The sequence below is a fragment of the Ascaphus truei genome, chromosome 10, assembly GCF_040206685.1.
Source record: "Ascaphus truei isolate aAscTru1 chromosome 10, aAscTru1.hap1, whole genome shotgun sequence".
Classification (NCBI taxonomy): Eukaryota; Metazoa; Chordata; class Amphibia; order Anura; family Ascaphidae; genus Ascaphus; species Ascaphus truei.
In genome coordinates, this window is record NC_134492.1 from 61,332,904 (window position 1) to 61,353,600 (window position 20,697).

The 20,697-nt window shown below is 39.1% G+C and overlaps 1 protein-coding gene across 1 annotated transcript in view; it reads left to right on the plus strand.

The window, feature by feature from the left end:
• The first annotated feature begins 9,017 nt into the window (after positions 1-9,017).
• The window catches only part of NR5A2 (nuclear receptor subfamily 5 group A member 2), a 119,931-nt gene continuing 108,251 nt past the window's right edge, over positions 9,018-20,697 (plus strand). Inside the window, 3 exon segments of the mRNA XM_075617061.1 lie at positions 9,018-9,146; positions 9,623-9,739; positions 19,791-19,909. Coding sequence (XP_075473176.1) covers positions 9,658-9,739; positions 19,791-19,909 — 201 coding nt within the window. The 5' untranslated portion in view covers positions 9,018-9,146; positions 9,623-9,657.

Sequence of the window (20,697 nt, forward strand, 5' to 3'; positions counted from 1 at the left end):
TCTTCTTTACAGTCTCTGGCTAGGTGAGTCGTGGAACCGCAGCACCTGAAGCAAACTCTGAATTCTCCAAGTAACCTCTTCCATTCCTCTAGGGACTTCATCCTGAACCCAAAGCACTTGATAAGTGGGTGTGGCTTCTTGTGTATGGGACATTCCCTGTTTGGGTCCCTTGGTTCCTCGTCTCCGGCGACCGACTGATCGGGAGTAGTTTGGGTCGTGGGAGGCACGTCCGTCCTGTGGACCGAGATGGGTGTTTGAGTGTTACCGTATCTCGCCACTGGTCTCTCATTCCTCAGGCTGCTTGCACTGTGTGTGGTTTGCGCACCCAAGATGAAACTGGGATTGTTCCTTGTCCTTGCCGCTTCGCGGATGAAGCTCAAGAAGAATGAGATTGGGGGGAAGGCGACTTGCTTCTCCCTTTTGTATCTGGAGCCTTGTGAGATCCATCTTTCTTGGAGGTTGTAGGGTAGCTTCTCCAAGATGGGTCTCACTCCACGAGCTGAGTCCAAGACGTTGAGACCTGTTAAGGAATGGTCTTTCCTTGCAAACTCCAGCTCTTGCAGCAGGTCCCTGAGCTCTCGTAACTTCGAGTAGTCTTTAGCTGTGATCTTGGGAAAGCTGTCGACTCTTTTGAAGAGCGAATCCTCGACTGCTTCGGGGCTACTGTAGCGCTCTTCTAGCCTTTCCCACAATAGGCCAAGACCTACTTGGGGGTGGTTCGCATTTGCCATCCGAAGTCTCTTTGCGTGCTCCCTGGATTCGTTTCCCAGCCATTTGAATAGCAGGTTGAGCTCTTCCCTTGCTGAGAAGCCCAGGCTGTTGATTGCGTCTTTGAATGTGAACTTCCACATCCAGTAGTTCTCAGGACGGTCGTCAAAGTTGATGAGTCCTGTTTGCACCAGGTCACGCCGGATCATGTACTTGGCTATGTCTGTCAGGCCTGAGGCATCGGCGTGTTGGTCCCGTTCTGAGGTAGTTGCTGGGAGGGTCCGTGCGGTCGCCTCTTCCTTGGCGTGGACGTGTGATGACTGCTGGTCAGTGTGAGGGGCTGTGTTCTCCCGTGTGGGTGTACCTGGATTGCGAGCCTGTTGTGGTGCATCCGTGTACGCGCTGTCGTGTGTATCACTGTCGCGGCTGTGGCTATCCCAGGCGGCATGTACCATTGAAGGAACAGCGTCTTCTCCTTGTGGACGTAGCAAGTCTTCGGTGTCTGTGGAGTCACTCCCTCCGTGTTGAGATGGTGCGCTGGCGTTTACACTGAAGAGGCTCCTTACGTAGTCTTCAGTGCGTTGGGCTGGATCCTCTGAGGCTATCCGTCTGTACGGTTGCTCCCCGCCGTCCTGTCTCACGGCTGCTTCTAGGACTTCAGCTTGGGCTATGGCGGCGGCGGCTTCCTTCTCTTGACTTAGGGCCTCTAGTTCTGAATCAAATTCGGCTTTCTTCCGTGCGGCGGCTGCGACGGCAGCGGCGGTAGCAGTGGCTGTGGCGGCGGTAGCAGTGGCTGCGGCGGCAGCATTGGCAGTGGTGTTCTGCTCCTCCTCTTCTATGCGTGCTCTTTCTGTCCTTACGGCTGCCTCTCTCCGACCATATTTGGCCCTGGCACGTGCGGCCTCTGCGGTGGCTCTCGCCTTGGTAGTGCTGGCGCTTGCGCTGGACATGTTAGATTGTGCTGATCTTGCTTACCTTGATGAATGCTTTGATGTGCTTGAGCACTGTGATGCGGTTTCCAGCAAAAGGTCTTTTCTCCTACTCTCAGCCTCCGTGATAGTGGTTCGCACGCGGCTGTCTCGTGTCAGGTCAATGTTACTCTGTTAGTCTCTTTCTTGTAGGCTTTCGCGGGTGTTGGCCCTGGTCAGGTAAGTAATGTATGCCTCTGACAGCTCTTGGTAACACGAGTGATCAGTCCTTAATTGCGTTATTGCCTGCTCGAGTTGTTGCGCATAGTTGCCAATGCTAGTGACATTATGTATTCCCAGTGTGGTTGTTTCCCAGGCCAACTCTAGTTTAGCGCGGTGCGCTTCAATGTCAATCTCATATTTTTCGCGGGCCTTTTGTGTCAGTGTGACTGTTCGTTTAGGCCTTGCATCTGTCTGCACCTGTTGCAGTTGCGCAGCGGTCTCTGTGTCTGAGTGGTCACTCTCCTGCGTGATGTCTGCTGAGGATCTGAGTTCTGCCATGCTGTAGGTGTGTGTAGGCCTTTAGCCAGTGCGTGTGGCGTGCAATCTGTTACCTGTGTCAGCGATGGGCGACTGTCTCAGATGATGCAGAGCGGTGTCCTGCAGCATTCAGCGTAGGGTTTGCTGTACTCACAGGTGTCCGGTGGCTCTGACCCGTGCCCTGGCGGGTGTCCGGTGGCATGGCCCTTGGTGGCGCTGGCCATGGGGACGTGCGCAGGGTAAGGTGAGATGGTAATCCCTCACTATGGAGCTGTGCAGAGGGTGAACTCAGACAGAGAAAGACAATCAAGTTTTGTGTAAGATGCACTGTCTGTCTGCAAAGCTGCTGCCTTGTGTGCAAGGTTGTTTGCTGGCTGTGTGCAGGCTTTTGCTGTAGAAGTTCTGTGCTCTTATTAGCAATGTAAAGCTGCTCGCTTGTCTTTGCATAAAGTAGTAGTTGTTTGCTGTGTAGAGGCTGGTGGCTCTGTGTAGCAATGTGGAGCAGTATGCTTGTACTGTGGTGGTGAGAGACTGATGTTTATTTGCTGTGTAAGCTGCTTGCTTGTTTCTTTAGCATAAAGGCGGTGGGTAGCAGCTCCTCTGTGTGTGTCCCCAAAGCACATGGTCTTCTTTCTACTATTCTGAAGCTAGGGTCACGTTTGATGTGTGAATAGCCCCCGATAGCATTAACTCAGCTCCCTTTTCAAATCACTCCAAGTCCTATAATATTTCCTTCACTTTAATGGAAAAGCAGCAGTAAATACAGGCTCTTGTGGATGGTGTGTTGTAGTGATTTATAGTTAGAAGCAGGTAGAAAGAAATGGCCTTGCCATAGGAGAGTAACAGACAGGTACTCACTCAGCCAGTGTTGAATGTGAAAGGGAAGTGCCAGTGTATTCTGGGTAACAAGATAGTCTGGGGACAGACCATCTGTGAGCAAGGCAGTGGGGGAGAAGGCAGACTAGCCCATTCTGACAGAAAAGATGAAGGTTGCTGTAGCAACTCACTGGCATAATGCAGAGACAGGGATCGCAACACTGTGTCTAACACACAGGCACTGAGAGTGCACAGAGCAAAATACATGCAGCTGGAGTGAGAACCTGACAAGCAGAAACTGCAAAGGAAAGGGGGGGGGGGGGGAAACAGAAATGTGATTCTTGTTCCATGACAGTATGTATGTTTGTGTATGTGAGTCCGTGTACGTATGTGTGTATGTGTGTCAGTGTACGTATGTGTGTATGTGTGTCAGTGTACGTATGTTTGTGTATGTGTGTCAGTGTACGTATGTTTGTGTATGTGTGTCAGTGTACGTATGTGTGTCAGTGTGTGTGTCAGTGTACGTATGTGTGTATGTGTGTCAGTGTACGTATCTGTGTATGTATGTCAGTGTACGTATGTTTGTGTATGTGTGTCAGTGTACGTATGTGTGTATGTGTGTCAGTGTACATATGTTTGTGTATGTGTGTCAGTGTACGTATGTGTGTGTGTGTATGTGTGTCAGTGTACGTATGTGTGTGTATGTGTGTCAGTGTACATATGTGTGTCAGTGTGTGTGTCAGTGTGTGTGTCAGTGTACGTATGTGTGTCAGTGTACGTATGTGTGTATGTGTGTCAGTGTACATATGTGTGTATGTGTGTGTGTCAGTGTACGTATGTGTGTATGTGTGTCAGTGTACGTATGTTTGTGTATGTGTGTCAGTGTACATATGTGTGTATGTGTGTGTGTCAGTGTGTGTGTCAGAGTGCGGGCCTTGATGTCACAGTCACACGCTGTATAGTTACTGGGTGGCTTTGTAAGCAGAAGTAATATTTTGCTTTATCTCGATACTTTTTATGTGTCCGAAGTCTGGATACACACAAATAAACGTGACTGTCTCCTAATATTTAAACAAAGCCCGTTTTCTCGCCGTGCAGGTGTCAGGGGTGGGGTGTTATCAATAATACCCGATGTACACACCAGAGTCCCTTTAAGCAAATGTTTTCAGTCAAACTTTAAGTAAAGTATTCCAGGCTGCAGTGAACCTGCCGGGATCTCATACAATACATTTCTCTTTCACAAGTACAAGTCATTTGTTTTAATCACAAGGCTCACCCTGGAGTTTTAATTTAATATAATTGAATCTATTTTGTTAATATGTGTCCTTTTATTGCATCAAATGTACTCATGTCTATTTTGTAAAGTGTGCATACAGTATATTGTTGGTGGTGTATAAATACATGAATAAAAAATACACACACATGTATAGATATACACACACACATACTTTACTGTAGAGGGTTTTAGTCTCTTTTTTTACCCACCATAACCTATATATATATATATATATATATATATATATATATATATATATATATATATATATATATATATATATATATATATATTTATATATACACATACATGCATGCATACAGTATATAATATATATAGACATGCACACACACACACACACACATATATATCTATATATATGTTCAATTTTTACTTTCAGTTTGATTTTATCCATTCACTTCTTGAAAAAATATTTACATTTAGATAATACAATTCAAGCACATCCCTGTCAATTAAAAAAGACCCTAGTTTCATATTAAGTAGCTTTATATATTCATATCCTTGGTGTGGTAATACGGGTTTCATATACACTGTAATTGGAATGTGTTTAATAAAGTGTCTATGAGTGTGATCCTAATGCAGATTGTGCAATGTTTCTATGTATCTATGCAGTACTGTATACTTGTGTTTACACACAACATGCTATCTATGTATTTACTCCAGCTCATGCAATTATCAATAGTTCTAGAATAAATATGCACCGTGTAAGGCATACAGTACATGATAAAGTTCGTTTGGCTCTCAAAATAAGAACATTTCTGCCAAAACTAATTGTTTATTCCAGCTAATTGATTTTAACAACTTGTGTCTAATTGAGACAGAAGGTAGAATCTCTACAGTATAATGTACCTATCAATTATTCAAAGGAAAATACTTCTTACTTACAAATGGGATATTTCACCAACTCTCTTATTTAAAAAAAAAATCATTTATATTCATAGTTTCATTTGGTGTTACAATTTTATAACTCAGAAAGTTCTCTTTGTATGTGTGTGTGTGTGTGTGTGTGTGTATATAAATATATATAAATAGTGTGTTAGTTGATTTGCATTCAAATATTGACTGTTTTAAACGTCAAACTTCCCTTGATATGTATGTACAGTATTTGGGAGATTAGCCACCTGCATTGTTACTAAACCTTTTATTTCACATGTGTACTGTACAGCTCTATAAAACTCCCACTGGGTCATAAAAAGAAACATCTTTATGATATGTTACACCTGTGTAGGAGCAAAATGTCATTTGACATTCCTAATGTATAGTAAAAAGGGGTTGGTTGACGTTTTTAATGGCGATAAAACGAAATAGTGACCGGTTATACCGCATGGTGTGTGGCTGCCAAAAATACCGCCCCTCCTGATTTTTTAAATCAACTTGTTACCATTTGTTTGCGTTCTTCACACCAATTATCATCTCTACACCGACGTCTTAATAACACTTAAAGCAACATCGAAATATCCGAACAAATATATTTCCCCCATTTTTGAAAGTAAAGGATAATTATATGACTTTCCATTCTCTGTGCAAAATGTCAGGCGGCCATTAATTCAATATATTCTATCAACTATTCGCATTTATATATTGCTATGAATGTGGGGAGGTACCAAACCTGTGAATATATTTGATTTATAGGATATGCTAACGAAAAATCGTGTTGTAGGGATTCGTGTTAGGGAACCCCTAGATAAAGAGAACTTTAGCATTGGAACCCCCAATTCGGTTTTTAGATAACACCCCACATTGTGAAAGGGAAAACGGGTTAGATCTGGTACAAAGTCAATTTTAGTGGGATTTACAAACGAAATCCAGTAGATTAGGACAAGAAAGCGGTTTATTACACAGCTTGGAGGGATTGTAAAAGCACAATCGTGCCAGCTAATATTGTGCTCTTAATTAGGGGATTGTAGATGACTCAGATTGAGGTTAATTAAGCATCTTCAAATAAAATCTAATGTTATTAATTACACAGGGGGGGGGGGACACGCAGAAACACTGCAATTCTGTTAAAATAATTTGTAAAATAAACTTGTAAATCAAATCAGAGAAAATGTGAGATTAGATTTCTTCTAATCTCAATAGTTTGTTAGAAAAAGACAAATAGGTTGTTTTATCATTCATTCAAATCTTAGAGGTTCAACAGAAACTAAATCTAGAGATCCAGCTAATAAATGCTATATGTTACTATGAGGTTACATGGCTTATCTGCCTTTCATTGGTAGAATATTATATATTATATATGGTATATATATGCCTGTTCCCCGGGGGGGGGGGGGGGGGTATATAGAAAACCATGTATACTGTAGTTAAACAACAGAAAAACAAAAATGTCTGCAATATTTCACTGCTCCATGTTATTGTAAAAAGTGCATTTAAACGGTTTTATCATACTTATTTTGTACAAAAGGTAGATTATTTGAGTGTGTATAGAGGGGAAGGGGGGGAAATACAGCATTTCTGCTCAGGAATGTAGCTGAAAATAAAAAATGTGTTTGCACAACCTCTTGACTCCACCAGTTACATGGTGATAAGGTTAATTTTTAATTAACTGAGATGTCCCACTCAGTAAATAGACATTGCTTTGCACACATGGAAATCAGTCTTGCAAAATCTCACTGCATATGTTGTCCAGTTTTTCCACGATAATATTTTATTCTTTCACCCAGGGAGAGGGGATAGGGGATAGGGGGGGGGGTGCATTTTAGTTACTGCATAATCAGAAAGGATCTGATCTTGGAAAATGTGGTTTTAATTGTGATTTAAGTACAGCTATTCATGTTAACAAGAGAATAAGTGAAGCAAATTGTCTGCATGCTTTTTGTTTAAGCAGGACAATATTTCAACACCATGATGGTTTTCTAACCCCCTAAAGTCGTTTCAAAGATTTCACCATTTGCTGTCAGAATGCTGTGTATAAATCACCATTCCTTTTTATATAGCCCGGTCTCCTCTCTGCTTATTGATGGATTGCAGACCCCTTTTGCTCAAACAGAAAGGCAAAAAAAAGAAAATGAATAAATAACATTGTAGAACTTGGAGCCAAAAATATAAAAGAGAAAACATTTTATTGATGCAAAAACTTTGCTTCCATAAGTCACCAAATAGTAGGTGGGGATCTGCATTAAACTGGAGAATTCAATGTTATTTTCAATCATTAGAAATCATTAAATACCGTATTGGACATTAGCATGTTCCAGCGACTAAACTCATTTCCTAAATATGCAAAATAGATTGATATTTGCTCAAAAGTTCTGTTGGGACATTAGTCAAAACTATTACCCCTACAGTGTGTGTATATATACATAAATACTATTATTATCCCTACAGTGTGTGTGTGTATATATATATATATATATAATATATATACAGTATTTGGGGCTCAGAGCATTGAATGTTGAGCTTCCTTAACTTCCCATTTTTGTTCTAATTTTAAATAAGCAGGAGAGAAAACTGAGTGTTTCATCACATAAGGTCCAGCCTCCCTACTTACCAGGACCCGTGTTTGTGCATACAGTATAATGTACAAGACATGTAATGTTACACACCCTCCCCACCCCCCCCCCCTCCTCCTTCTCAGGGCTAGAACCTCCTCTTTAGTAAGAAAATGAATGACAAACTAATCACAAATACTGATCCCTCTGTAATGCTGGTGCAGCTTTCGACTCCATTGAGAATTTGAGGTATGAGCCCTTTATTCCCCTTTGTACATTATAATAATTGTATAGGGGGCATCAGCCATGTACTGGGTAACCCATAAAACCTCCCTCCGTTTACTTTTCCAATACAGGCCATGCATCTTTCCCCATAACTCCCCCATCTCTTTCTATACATTGCAGCTATTTTATTGCAGCAGCAAACTTGGAAACACTGTCACCAGTCTGTGTGTGAATGCTACAATGTAACACCGTTTGGCCACAAATAATAAATATAATTAATGCATATACTCTATACCCCAACACAAAGAATCCATTATGTCAGGTGTTCAAAAATGGTATATTGAATATGTGTGTCTACACAGATCAAGGGGGTGATGGATTTATATGTGAGACTGGGGGGGGGGGGGGAGCAATGAGTGTTTTATGAACAAAGCAGAATTCCTGCCCCATATATATCTTACAATCTCTGCATACAATGTACATCTCACGGGCTATTTCATATGGGACGTTTTATATATGCACCTGTAAATGTTTAACAGATCACAAAGATGTGTGTTACTTATCAACAGAAAGGCAGCACCAGTATATACTGAATATAGGTGAAGAGCACAGATTCAAACGGGAGTATATGGATGTTGAGAGGCTGCATTCACCATGGTTCCTCTTAGTGGAATGGCATTATTTGATTGGGTTAATAGTTGTGTTTTTAGGGTTCCCCTTTTAATGCTGGGGGTCTTATCAGCAAGCAGGGGACTGTTCATTCTATTCTAGGGGTTAAGTTAGGGCTAATTTGAGGGCTTCCCCTATATCTTATAGGCTGTGGAGCATGATGGGATCTTTTATTTGGGGTGTAAGGGTGAGATTAAATGTGTTCTTGATGCTTATTGGTTGTTCGACTGGGTGATGGTCATCCCTCCCTGAACCTCACACACCCCCTTAACCCCTCCTCCCGGTGACTTGTCTATCTCAGCACTGAGTAAACACAGCAGGAAGCAAAGCATAAAGTTCACAACTCAACACTTGTAGAGAAAGATCATAGACACAACACCACCAGAGGAGGAGAGGAGGGGCTGTGCAGGCAGGAGGGAAGGGGGTTGGATGAGAGAGAAGCAGAGAGAGGAGATCCAGCCCCTAATGTTCCAGGGAGAGAGAGAAGATCAGAGAGAGGACTGGTTACTCACAGCCTGGCAGACTGGATCAGTGAGAGGTTGGGAGGAGGACGTGGTGGGTCTTCCATACTTCAGATCTGAGAGGTTCCAGCTCTATTAGACCTGAGTCCTTCTCTTGCCCCCCACCTGACCCCACGACCCACCCCCTCCTTGGCTCCATACAGTGGTACTGAGCATCCTCATTCCATTCCAGAAGAGCATCTTCAACCCCACTCATTTATTTTTCCAACCCAAGGAGACCCCCTTCTACGCACCCCCAGAAGATCCTTCCCTATTCCACCACAGGAAAGACCCCCTTTACCCCACTCTACAAGATCCCCCATCCGACCCCAGGAAAGACCCCTTTCTACCCCCAGGAAATACCCCATTCTACCCCAGAAAATACCTCATTCTACCCCAGGAAAGACCCTTTACCCTTCTCCAGAAGACCCCCTCATTCTACCCTAGAAGACCCCCTTTTTTCCCACCCCGAGACCAGTAGGTACCCTCAGAGTGCAGGGAGTGTGACCCACGTCCCTTTGTGTGCCCCAGGCGGAGGCCCCCTGGACCCTCTCCCTGCCCGTGTCATGCTACCCAAAGTGGAGTCTGAAAGCTTCGGACTGTCCCGGTCTCATGTGGAACAGGGACAGATGCCTGAGAACATGCAAGGTAAGGAGGGACAGTCCGGGTGTGGGGGCTGCAGGCTGGGGCTATATAATACTGCTTTATACTACTAGGTCACTGTCATCTTATGTTATACACTATATATACACTGCCACCTTATACTATGGATGATGTCACTGTCACATTATACTATATACTATATATACGGTCATCACACTTTATACTGTACTATATACATATCACTCACATTATACTATATACTATATATAGTGTCATATAGTGTCATCACACCTTATACTGTACTATATACCATATCTCTCACATTGTATTATATACTATATATACTGTCATCACACCTTATACTGTACTAACACCTTATACTGCCATATCTCTCACATTATATTATATATACTGTCATCGCACCTTATAATATATACTGCCACCTTATACTATGCTACTTTCACATTATACTATATATACTGCCATCACACCTTATACTGTACTATATACCATATCACTCACATTATACTATATATATATACACTGTCATCGCACCTTATACTGTATACTGTCACCTTATACTATATACCATATCACTCACATTATACTATATATACTGCCATCAGACCATATACTATATACTGTCACTTTCACGTTATACTTGATACTGTCACCTTATACTATATACTATGTCACTGTCACATTATACTATATATACTGCCATCACACCGTATACTATATACTGTCACTGTCACGTTATACTTTATACTGTCACCTTATACTATATACTATGTCACTGTCAAATTATACTATATATACTGCCATCATACCTTATACTATATACTGTCACTGTCACGTTATACTTTGTACTGTCACCTTATACTATATACTATGTAATTGTCACATTATACTATATATACAGCCATCATACCTTATACTATATACTGTCAAGTTATACTATATACAGTCAGCATATACTATACACTAGGTTACTGTCAACTAATGCTATATCTTATATATACTGTCACCTTATACTATATACTATATCACTGTCACATTATACTATACACTATATATACTGTCACCTTATACTATATACTGTCAGTGTCAATGTATACTATATACTGTAACGGTCACATTATACTATACACTATATACTGTCACTATATACAATATTCTCTCATTGTCACATTATTCTATACACTATATACTGTAACTGCAATGTTATACTTCACACTATATACTGTCAACTTATACTATATACTGTCACTGTCCCATTATACTATACACTTTATACTATCACGGCAATTTTATACTTACACTATACAGTATACTATCACATTATATTATATATGCTGCTGTATGTCACTGTCACTTTATATTTTACTCTCTATATACCGTCACCTTATACTATATACTATGTCACTGTCACATTAATTAAACACTATATATACAGTCACTGTCATTTTATACTTTACTCTCTATATACTGCCACTTTATACTAAATACTATATCACAGTCATCTTATACTATGTTACTGTCACTATATATTAAACACCATATACTATCACTATGTACTATAATCTGTCACCGTATATATTATCCATTGTTACTGCCCTCTTATACTATCTACTAGATACTGTCACCTTATGTATCATATTATTAAACACTATTATTAGGAGTATGTATACACATATATATGATCAATTCCTGAATGCATTTATATCACGCTTTAACCAAGGGCATACGACTATATATAGTGTGTGTGTGTATGTATGCGTGTGTGTGTATATATATATACATATATATTTCTGTATGTGGTGTGTGCGTGTGTGTGTGTGTGTATACATACATACATACACACATACATACATACACACATACATACATACATACACACACCACATACAGAAATATACGGGAAACATGCCCTGTATATTTCAACATTCTGCCGCAGGAGTTCTGCACCTAAATCTTGGTTTATATATATTTCTGCATATGCATGAGAGTGGCTGGCATATTATTTGATCAGAATATATATACTAATCTATATGCATCTTCCCCCTTTAAATTCCTATATATAGATCGTTCAGATTTGACACTGTGTATATCCATATGCAGGTTACTGTGACGCGTGATAAGGGGATTATATCTATATATTATTAAATATACACTGTGTGTGCAGCACATCCCTATTCTGTAACAGTGCTGGGGAGTTGGATGTGGATTTCCTGTGCGCTCCACGCCAAATACCTCCCTGGCACTTGTGTAACTCACACAGGGGGCGAGGAGTGGGGTTATTGTATAAATGGGATTATTTTATAAATGGGGTTATTGTATACATGACTTTCACACTTGGAGAGAAATTCCTAATTGGGGAAAAGATTGTATTTAATATCAAGATATTTTAATAAGATTATTGCAACCATAATAGCTCAAAATATATTGTAGGCTAAAAACTTTTCTCTGCCAAATATTCCGTTTTCACATCGGAGGTTAGATTTGCCAGGTTTAAAGGGATGGAATGAGCGAGGGGGGCAGTGAGGCACTTCAGGAGTTTGGTTATCATCAAATAATGGTCTCTTTAGAAGCTTCTTGGGAGAGATAAGGTTAGTATATGATTTTTAAACTTCGACAGTGTCCTAAGGTAAAAAGCCACATTACTGCTGTTAAAAGCTTATGCCTTGTGGTATATACAGTACTTTACACATCAACAAAAACACGAACACTATATATATATATATATATATATATATATATATATATATATATATATATATATATATATATATATATATATATATATATATATATATATATAGTGTTCGTGTTTTTGTATATATATATATATATATATATATATATATATATATAATATATATATATATATATATATATATATATATATATATATATATATATATATATATTAGCATTAGAATTCTAATTGATAGCAGCAAATATGCAGTGACATTTTTTTATATACTCATATTTATTGAGTCCTAAAACCGAATTGCTGTTTAAATATTACATTGCAGTGTGTGATTTCAAAATCTGGATCCCTGGAAGCATATTACTCAAAAATACTATATAATGTGCGAAACTTGATAATAAGATATATATATATTTTAGACATATAATTTACTGCAGGAAAAAAAAGCAACTTTGGGAAGTACCTTTTTTGGTGTATTTTTGACAGTGCATGAATAATTAAAACACAAGTGTCTTCATATGGATAAAGGATTTTGATGAAGTTTGTGAATTAAAAATTCTTTTTTTTAATATTGTTGTGATACATCTTTTGGGTGTTTTTTTTTTTTTAAAGCAGGAAAAATAATCAGAATAAATGTGATTTAAAAAAAATCTGGGTTGAATTGAGATGTTTTCTTGAAAAAAAATGACCTTATTTTTCCAAAGCTATAAAACCCTGATATGGGAATATCTTCTCCTAGCTCCTTTCTGACATTTGATTAAGAAAGATTGTGTGACTTTTCATTACAGCCAATGTATAAAAGCGCAGTCCCAGTGTGGCATGCAGTGTTGTAGGATAATAGACACATTGTGTAAGCTCAATCAGGGAGAGGGGAATTTGTAATTCCCATATGTTTTCCAGGGTCTTGATTGCCAAGTCAAAAACAAATATCTCACTAGCTGTTTTTTAAGGATATTCTGAAAACCTAGCTCCAGATCTGGATTTTATTAAAGATTTTCATGTCAAATGCAGAATAAAAAGCAGTGTTATAATAAAAAAAAAAATCTTCCTATCACATGTTGTCCTTTTAAAAACACACCGTTCAGATCACGTGGAATAAAAGATATTATTGGAGGTGACTTAAATCAAGTTTTGTGCTGAAATAAAAAGTGTGGCAGGGTTGAGTTTAAAGTTGAACTTTCAAATCACCTTAATTTAAAGTGACTTTTTAAACCTGGACTTGTTATTTTTAAAACCAACTTTAAATGGAACTTTTTTTTTAAAGATTGTTTATAGAAAACTTGAGAATTTGTTCTTATTTTCAAAATGAAACTGAAATATTCTTGATTATTATATGGATTTTTTTTAAATAACTTTTTCATTTTAAAGTATGGCTTTATTAAGTATGTTTGTTTATACTAGATTAGAACGGTATTGCTTTCTTTTCTTTTGCAATGCAATCTTAAAATGATAAATAAAACTATACTTGCTTATTAGAACACAAAACCAATATTAATTCCAATGCACCCAAGTTTATAGTGAATTTCATTAAGTGAAATGTACTTTGTACTTATTATACTTATTATACTTATTATACACGCTGCAGAATGAGGTGATGAGTTACTTAAAAAAATGTTGAAAAATGTGCAATTGCTTTGGCGTTGATTTTAAAATCAATATCTATATACAGTGAGAAATTGTCTATCTTAGCCGATGTCCTGGTTTAACAAATTGTGTAATTACATGCAAATAGGAAATAGGGCAGTCACACTATATATATATATACAATATATATATATACATACATACATACACACACACACACACACACACACACACACACACACACACACACACACACACACACACACACACACACACACACACACATCCCCTGGTATATTGAAAACTTATCTTTCAGCTATGTGCAATGTGACTTTATAATAATTTAATTGCTATATTATCTGTCTCCCTCTTTCTCTAGATTTTTTAATACACACAGTAGCAGTAAATGAGATGATAATATATATACACATATATAGGAGTAATATTTTCAGAGGAAAATATATATGTATGTGCGTGTGTGTGTGTGTGTATATATATATATATATATATATATATATATATATATATATATATATATATATATATACACACACACATTTATACGTGTGTGTGTGTGTGTGTGTGTGTGTGTGTGTGTGTGTGTATACTTCAAATGTATCAATAAAATGATCTCAGTGCATTAGAAAATAATGCAATGTATCTAATATTGTGACTTCTTGTAAAGCAGGAATTTATCTCTAAAGTTCTTAATAAACAAGATATTATGCTAGTTTGAATTTAAATCATGGAACTGGCCCATTTACCTGTCACTATTCTGATTCTTATTTTTTATACAACTGAGATGTTGCAGTTTAGAGAGAATGAGAGAGAATGAGAGAGCATGAGAGAGCATGAGAGAGAATGAGAGAGCATGAGAGAGAATGAGAGAGCATGAGAGAGCATGAGAGAGAATGAGAGAGCATGAGAGAGAATGAGAGAGCATGAGAGAGCATGAGAGAGAATGAGAGAGCATGAGAGAGAATGAGAGAGAATGAGAGAGCATGAGAGAGAATGAGAGAGCATGAGAGAGAATGAGAGAGAATGAGAGAGCATGAGAGAGAATGAGAGAGCATGAGAGAGAATGAGAGAGCACGAGAGAGAATGAGAGAGCACGAGAGAGAATGAGAGAGAATGAGAGAGCATGAGAGAGAATGAGAGAGCATGAGAGAGACTGCCAGTGAGAACATGAGATTTCCTGCTCTGTAAGGTAAAGACCCCCACAGAATACTGGGGGGAACAGGATATTATTGGCATGTAATGTAGCATCTCTTATGGGTATTTGTATTCAGTCTACTTTCTTTTATAGCCGTTAAATGATTTTTCCTGGTGCAGGTCCCCAGAAGCAATTGTCCCATTAATGTAAGAGAGACGAACTCCTCAATGTAAAACCCCATCTAAACCCCTATATATCCTAATAATGAAACTTAATGGTAAACCATGTCACTCTGACACGATAATCTGTATCTCCCCTTCCCCCTCACACTCTTTCTCAACCTCTGTCTCTCTGTCTCTGTCCCTCCATCTCTCTGTCTCTGTCACTCTCTCCCTGTTTCTCTCTCTCTCTTACTCTCTGTCTCACTCTCTGTCTCTCTCTCTCTGTCTCTCTCTGTCTCTCTCTGTCTCTCTCTGTCTCTCTCTCTCTGTCTCTCTCTCTCTGTCTCTCTCTGTCTCTCTCTCTCTGTCTCTCTCTCTCTGTCTCTCTCTCTCTCTCACACTCTCTCTCTTGTAATGTTGGAATCCCTGTGACTTTGGGTGAGTCCCTTTATCTCCCTGTGCCTCAGATATCTAAATTAGATTGTAAGCTCTTCTGGACGGGGACTCCCTGTGCCTGGCACATTCTGTGTGCAGCACCGCGCACACTGTCAGCGCAATGGAAGAAAAATATATAGTTATTATTATATCTAGAGACACATACTTCTATACGCACAGCATACAAGAAATATGTGCGTGTGTATACCATATATGTGTGTGTGCATATACATGTGTGTGTGCTAGTGGGTGTGTATATATGTGTGCATATATCTGTATCTATATCTATAACTATATGTGTGTGTGTGTAAATATAGTGTGTATATATGTGTTTGTGTGTGCGTGTGTATATGTGTGTGTGTGTGTGTGTGTGGTGTAAATATAGTGTGTGTATATGTGTTTGTGTGTGCGTGTGTATATATGTGTGTGTCTGTGTATATAGTGTGTGTGTGTGTGTATATATATGTGTGTGTACATATCTGTGTGTGTGCTTGTGTATATTTATACACAAGCACACGCACACAGATATATATATATATATATATACACACACACACAACCAGTCCTCGCTTATCTGACGGAAAGCGTCCCGCAAACCGCCGTCGGCTAACGGACTGTCGGATAGCGGGTCCATATTAATCGGTGAGCATCGGATAAGCGGGTCCGGCGGACTACGCTATGCAGCGTCGGATAAGGCATTAGACGGAAAGCGGACCCTTGGATACCGAGGGCCAGCTGTATATATTTGTATTTTATATATAATAATATATATATATATTATATGCAGAAGCATATGAGTAGCTCCGTGGCTGATACTTACACCTCATACATAAAGCTTGGCCCCCTGCAGACGCACTTACCAGAACGCCCTCCTACTGTCTCTGTACGTCCTTCCTACCAACAAATTAGATTGTAAGCTCTTCAGAGCAGGGACTCCTCTTCCTACAGTAAATGTTACTTTTATGTCTGAAGCACATCTACCCTTTCTGTGTTATTTATTGTTTATATGATTGTCACGTATATTATTGCTGTGAAGCGCTATGAACATTAATGATGCTATATTTATAAAGACATACATACATACATACATACATACATACATACATACATACATACATACATACATACATACAGAGAGAGAGAGAGAGAGAGAGAGAGAGAGAGAGAGAGATTGAAAAATTCAGGGACATATATATTCACGTGTATGCATGCTTGATATGAGAGAGATTGAAAAATTCAGGGACATATATATACACGTGTATGCATGCTTGATATATATATATATATAGGCAATACGATACCGTGTGGACGAATATCAAAGGCAGCACTCCAGAAAGTAGTCAAAAAAAGAATTGTATTAATGAGACATCATATCCACGGTATCGTATTGCCTATTTTGCTCTTATAGGATTTGCACCCACCACTGTTTACCCAACGGAGTGCTTTTGTTCTCATTTATTTACTATATATATATATATATATATATATAATGTTTGTGTCTTCAGGATATGCACTAAAGTTTGCCTGGTTTGGTAAAGTCGGGATTTGCGAGTTTTAATGACGAGATTCTGTGTTTTCCAAACGCCGTCACTTTTTTACGTTCCTTTTACTCGAAACGGTTTACAAACCCTCCTGCTTCCTGCAGAATGTCCCCGTGTGGCGGGTGAAAGTGCTCTGAACAGAGGCACTCGGGGGGCAGAGACCCCACTCCCCCCCGGGACGGAGCTGGAACCCTTTCCCCAGCCTCGAAACCTCTCTCTCTCGCCGTGTACAGAATTCTCTTCCTATTATCACCCGAGAGAATATTACCGGTTAGCGTCCCCCGACGCTACATTTCATCATTCTTAGACGCAGGGTATTTGCTACGAAGTTCCACTTGAATATGTAACTTATCTTTTCCCCCGGTCATAAATCATTTATAAAAACAACAAAAATAACTTTTTTTTTTATTACTTAATGTTTTGATTGATCATTTTTTCAAAAATAAAAAAGGGGGGCGTACAAAAAAGAAAAAAGGAGAAGGGGTAATACGATAATATAGTATTACATATCGTTTGGTAATAACACAATAGGAAGGGGGGGTTAGGGGAGAGGGTAAGGGGATAGCATTTGAAACAATATAACATAGTGAGCAATTGGTTAAATACAACATTGATCACTCTGTTCAAAATATTCTAGTCTAAATATGGGGATATACCTGCATGTCGGAACCAAGGGGCCCAAATCGCTGAAATATTTTTCCAATATTTAAAAAAAAGAACTTTTTTTTTACACAAATACAGATATTTGCTTTTGAAGCAAAAAAAAACAAACAAAAAGACGCGTGGTTCAAAAATCCCGCAAGAATCTTGCCTTTTCCCCCCCTGCCGCGATTTCGCGTTTATAGTTAAAGTTTCGCGCGTTTCCGAAAGGACAGGCGTATCGGGGTTATGTGTAAGGGATCTTTCGCGTGTCAATCCTTTCTCTGCCAGAGGCAACTCTGGCAAGAACGGGGTTAATTCCTCCGGGGTGGTCATTTTCACGAAAGTATCTATTTAGGGAGTTACATATTATTGACGGGGAGCTGAAGTCGCTACGTATTGATTTGGAATAATAGACACATTATCGGCACTCAATGTTGAGACAATGTTTGCAAGTCATCTTTGAAATGCGAATTAATATTCATTTTGAGACCACTTAATATTTTGTTAGGCAAGAGGACATTTTAATGGGACCGTCTCACTCGGCAGATGAAAAATATATATATATTTTTAGAGAAAGCAATTGGGAAAACAAAATGGTATGGGGCCAGATTGACTAAACAGTGCAAAATTTAAGGGCACTTTAGCGGATAAAGATTTTATTAACCGTACAAATGATTTGTTTCCATAAGAAAAAATGCCCAAATAAACTGCTCTGAGTAATGTGTTTTGTTGGTAAATGTTAGGTTATTAGCAGCGTTAGATAAAAAACACGTTCAATTATATTTTTACATTTTAAAAAAGCGTTCTAAGTTATACAATAAGGAGGAAAAGCTTCTTTTAAAAAACCTGTATCTTTTGGGGATATGAAAGACATTTAATATCTGATCAAGAGGAATTTAAGAGGAGCGATTTCAAAGGAAACCGTGTTTATAAGTTAAAAAAAATGGACGACTTCAATATATATATATATATATATATATATATATATATATATATATTATGTATATGTGTTTCTGTGTGGAAGTGTATGCGTACATAGAATATACAATTTATATATCTTGTCAGCCTATGTCCCTAGTAAACTAAAATAGATTAATCTCTGCTATTAGTACGCTTTATATAGGAGGGTGAATACATCACAAAAGTCAGTTTCAGAACCTTATAGCAATACATTTTACCTACAACTTAATACTACCCTTTATTTCCATATAAACCAATTTTTGGTGAACTATTGCAAGATTTAGACTGAGTTTATAAATATATAATAATATAACAGCATGTTTTTGTATAGCGCTGCTAGTTATACGCAGCGCTTTACAGAGACATCTTGCAGTCACAGGTCCCTGCCCCACAGAGCTTACAATCTATGTGTTTGGTGTCTGAGGCACAGGGAGATAAAGTGACTTGCCCAAGGTCACAAGGTGCCGACACCGGGAATGGGACCAGGTTCCCCGGCGTCAAACTCACTGCCAGTCAGTGTCTTTACTCACTGAGCCACTCCCTCAGAGATATATAATAAATATAAATATATAAATATAAATAAAAAAATTTCAAACGGTCATGGCATATTACTTATATGTGAGCAATATTATATTATATATTAATAATGATACTGTAGCTACTATGGGACAGCACGCTTGGAAACGGGAATCATTTAGACTGTAGACATCCCAATGATCTTGGCGAATAAAAGGTTGATATTTGTACGGTGGTTTTATTTAGCGAAGACTCCGCTTATTCCGATTTGATCCCGTTAATAAATCTGATGCTGTTTCCCCCCCGCCCCCCCCCCCCCCTGGCCCGCCGGTGGCGGGGGAACGCGCGTTTCCCTCTCGGCGGTAACCCTGTGCGCTTTGTCTCCCCGCAGTGTCCCAGTTTAAGATGATGGGTTACTCTTACGATGATGACCTGGAGGAGATGTGTCCCGTGTGTGGAGATAAAGTGTCCGGGTACCACTATGGATTACTCACCTGCGAGAGCTGCAAGGTTTGTCGCCAGGAAATGATGATTTATTAGTATGTAGTTAATGTGATATATGTCCGGTTACATCGGGAACTCAGAGCTTTACAGGGAGGCCAGGCAGTGGGTCACATATACTTATATATATGTGTGTGTGCGATATATATATATTTGTTTATATGTGAGTATTATTTCTCTCTCTCTCTATATATATATATATACACACACACTCATGTAGTTACATTTTGTGTGTATGTGTGTGTATATATATATACACAAGGAGGCTCATATACACACATATATATATATATACATATATATATATATACACACATACTTATAAAAATCTGTGTATAAAATATATGCAAAATGTATGTATTTATGTACGTATATATATATATATATGTGTGTGTGTGTGTCTGTGTGTGTTTGTTTGTGTGAGAGAGAGGGATGTATAAATAAATAAATATATAATGCAAGGATATATATATATATATATATGGGCGCACAGAAATGTCAGCGCTGGGCGCACAGAAATGTCAGCGCTGGGCGCACAGAAATGGTGGCGCTGGGCGCACAGAAATGGTGGCGCTGGGCGCACAGAAATGTCAGCGCTGGGCGCACAGAAATGTCAGTGCTGGGCGCACAGAAATGGTGGCGCTGGGCGCACAGAAATGGTGGCGCTGGGCGCACAGAAATGTCAGCGCTGGGCGCACAGAAATGTCAGCGCTGGGCGCACAGAAATGTCAGCGCTGGGCGTGTAGAAATTGCGGTGCTAGGCGCACAGATGTTTATGGGATGTACTAAAAAAGAAT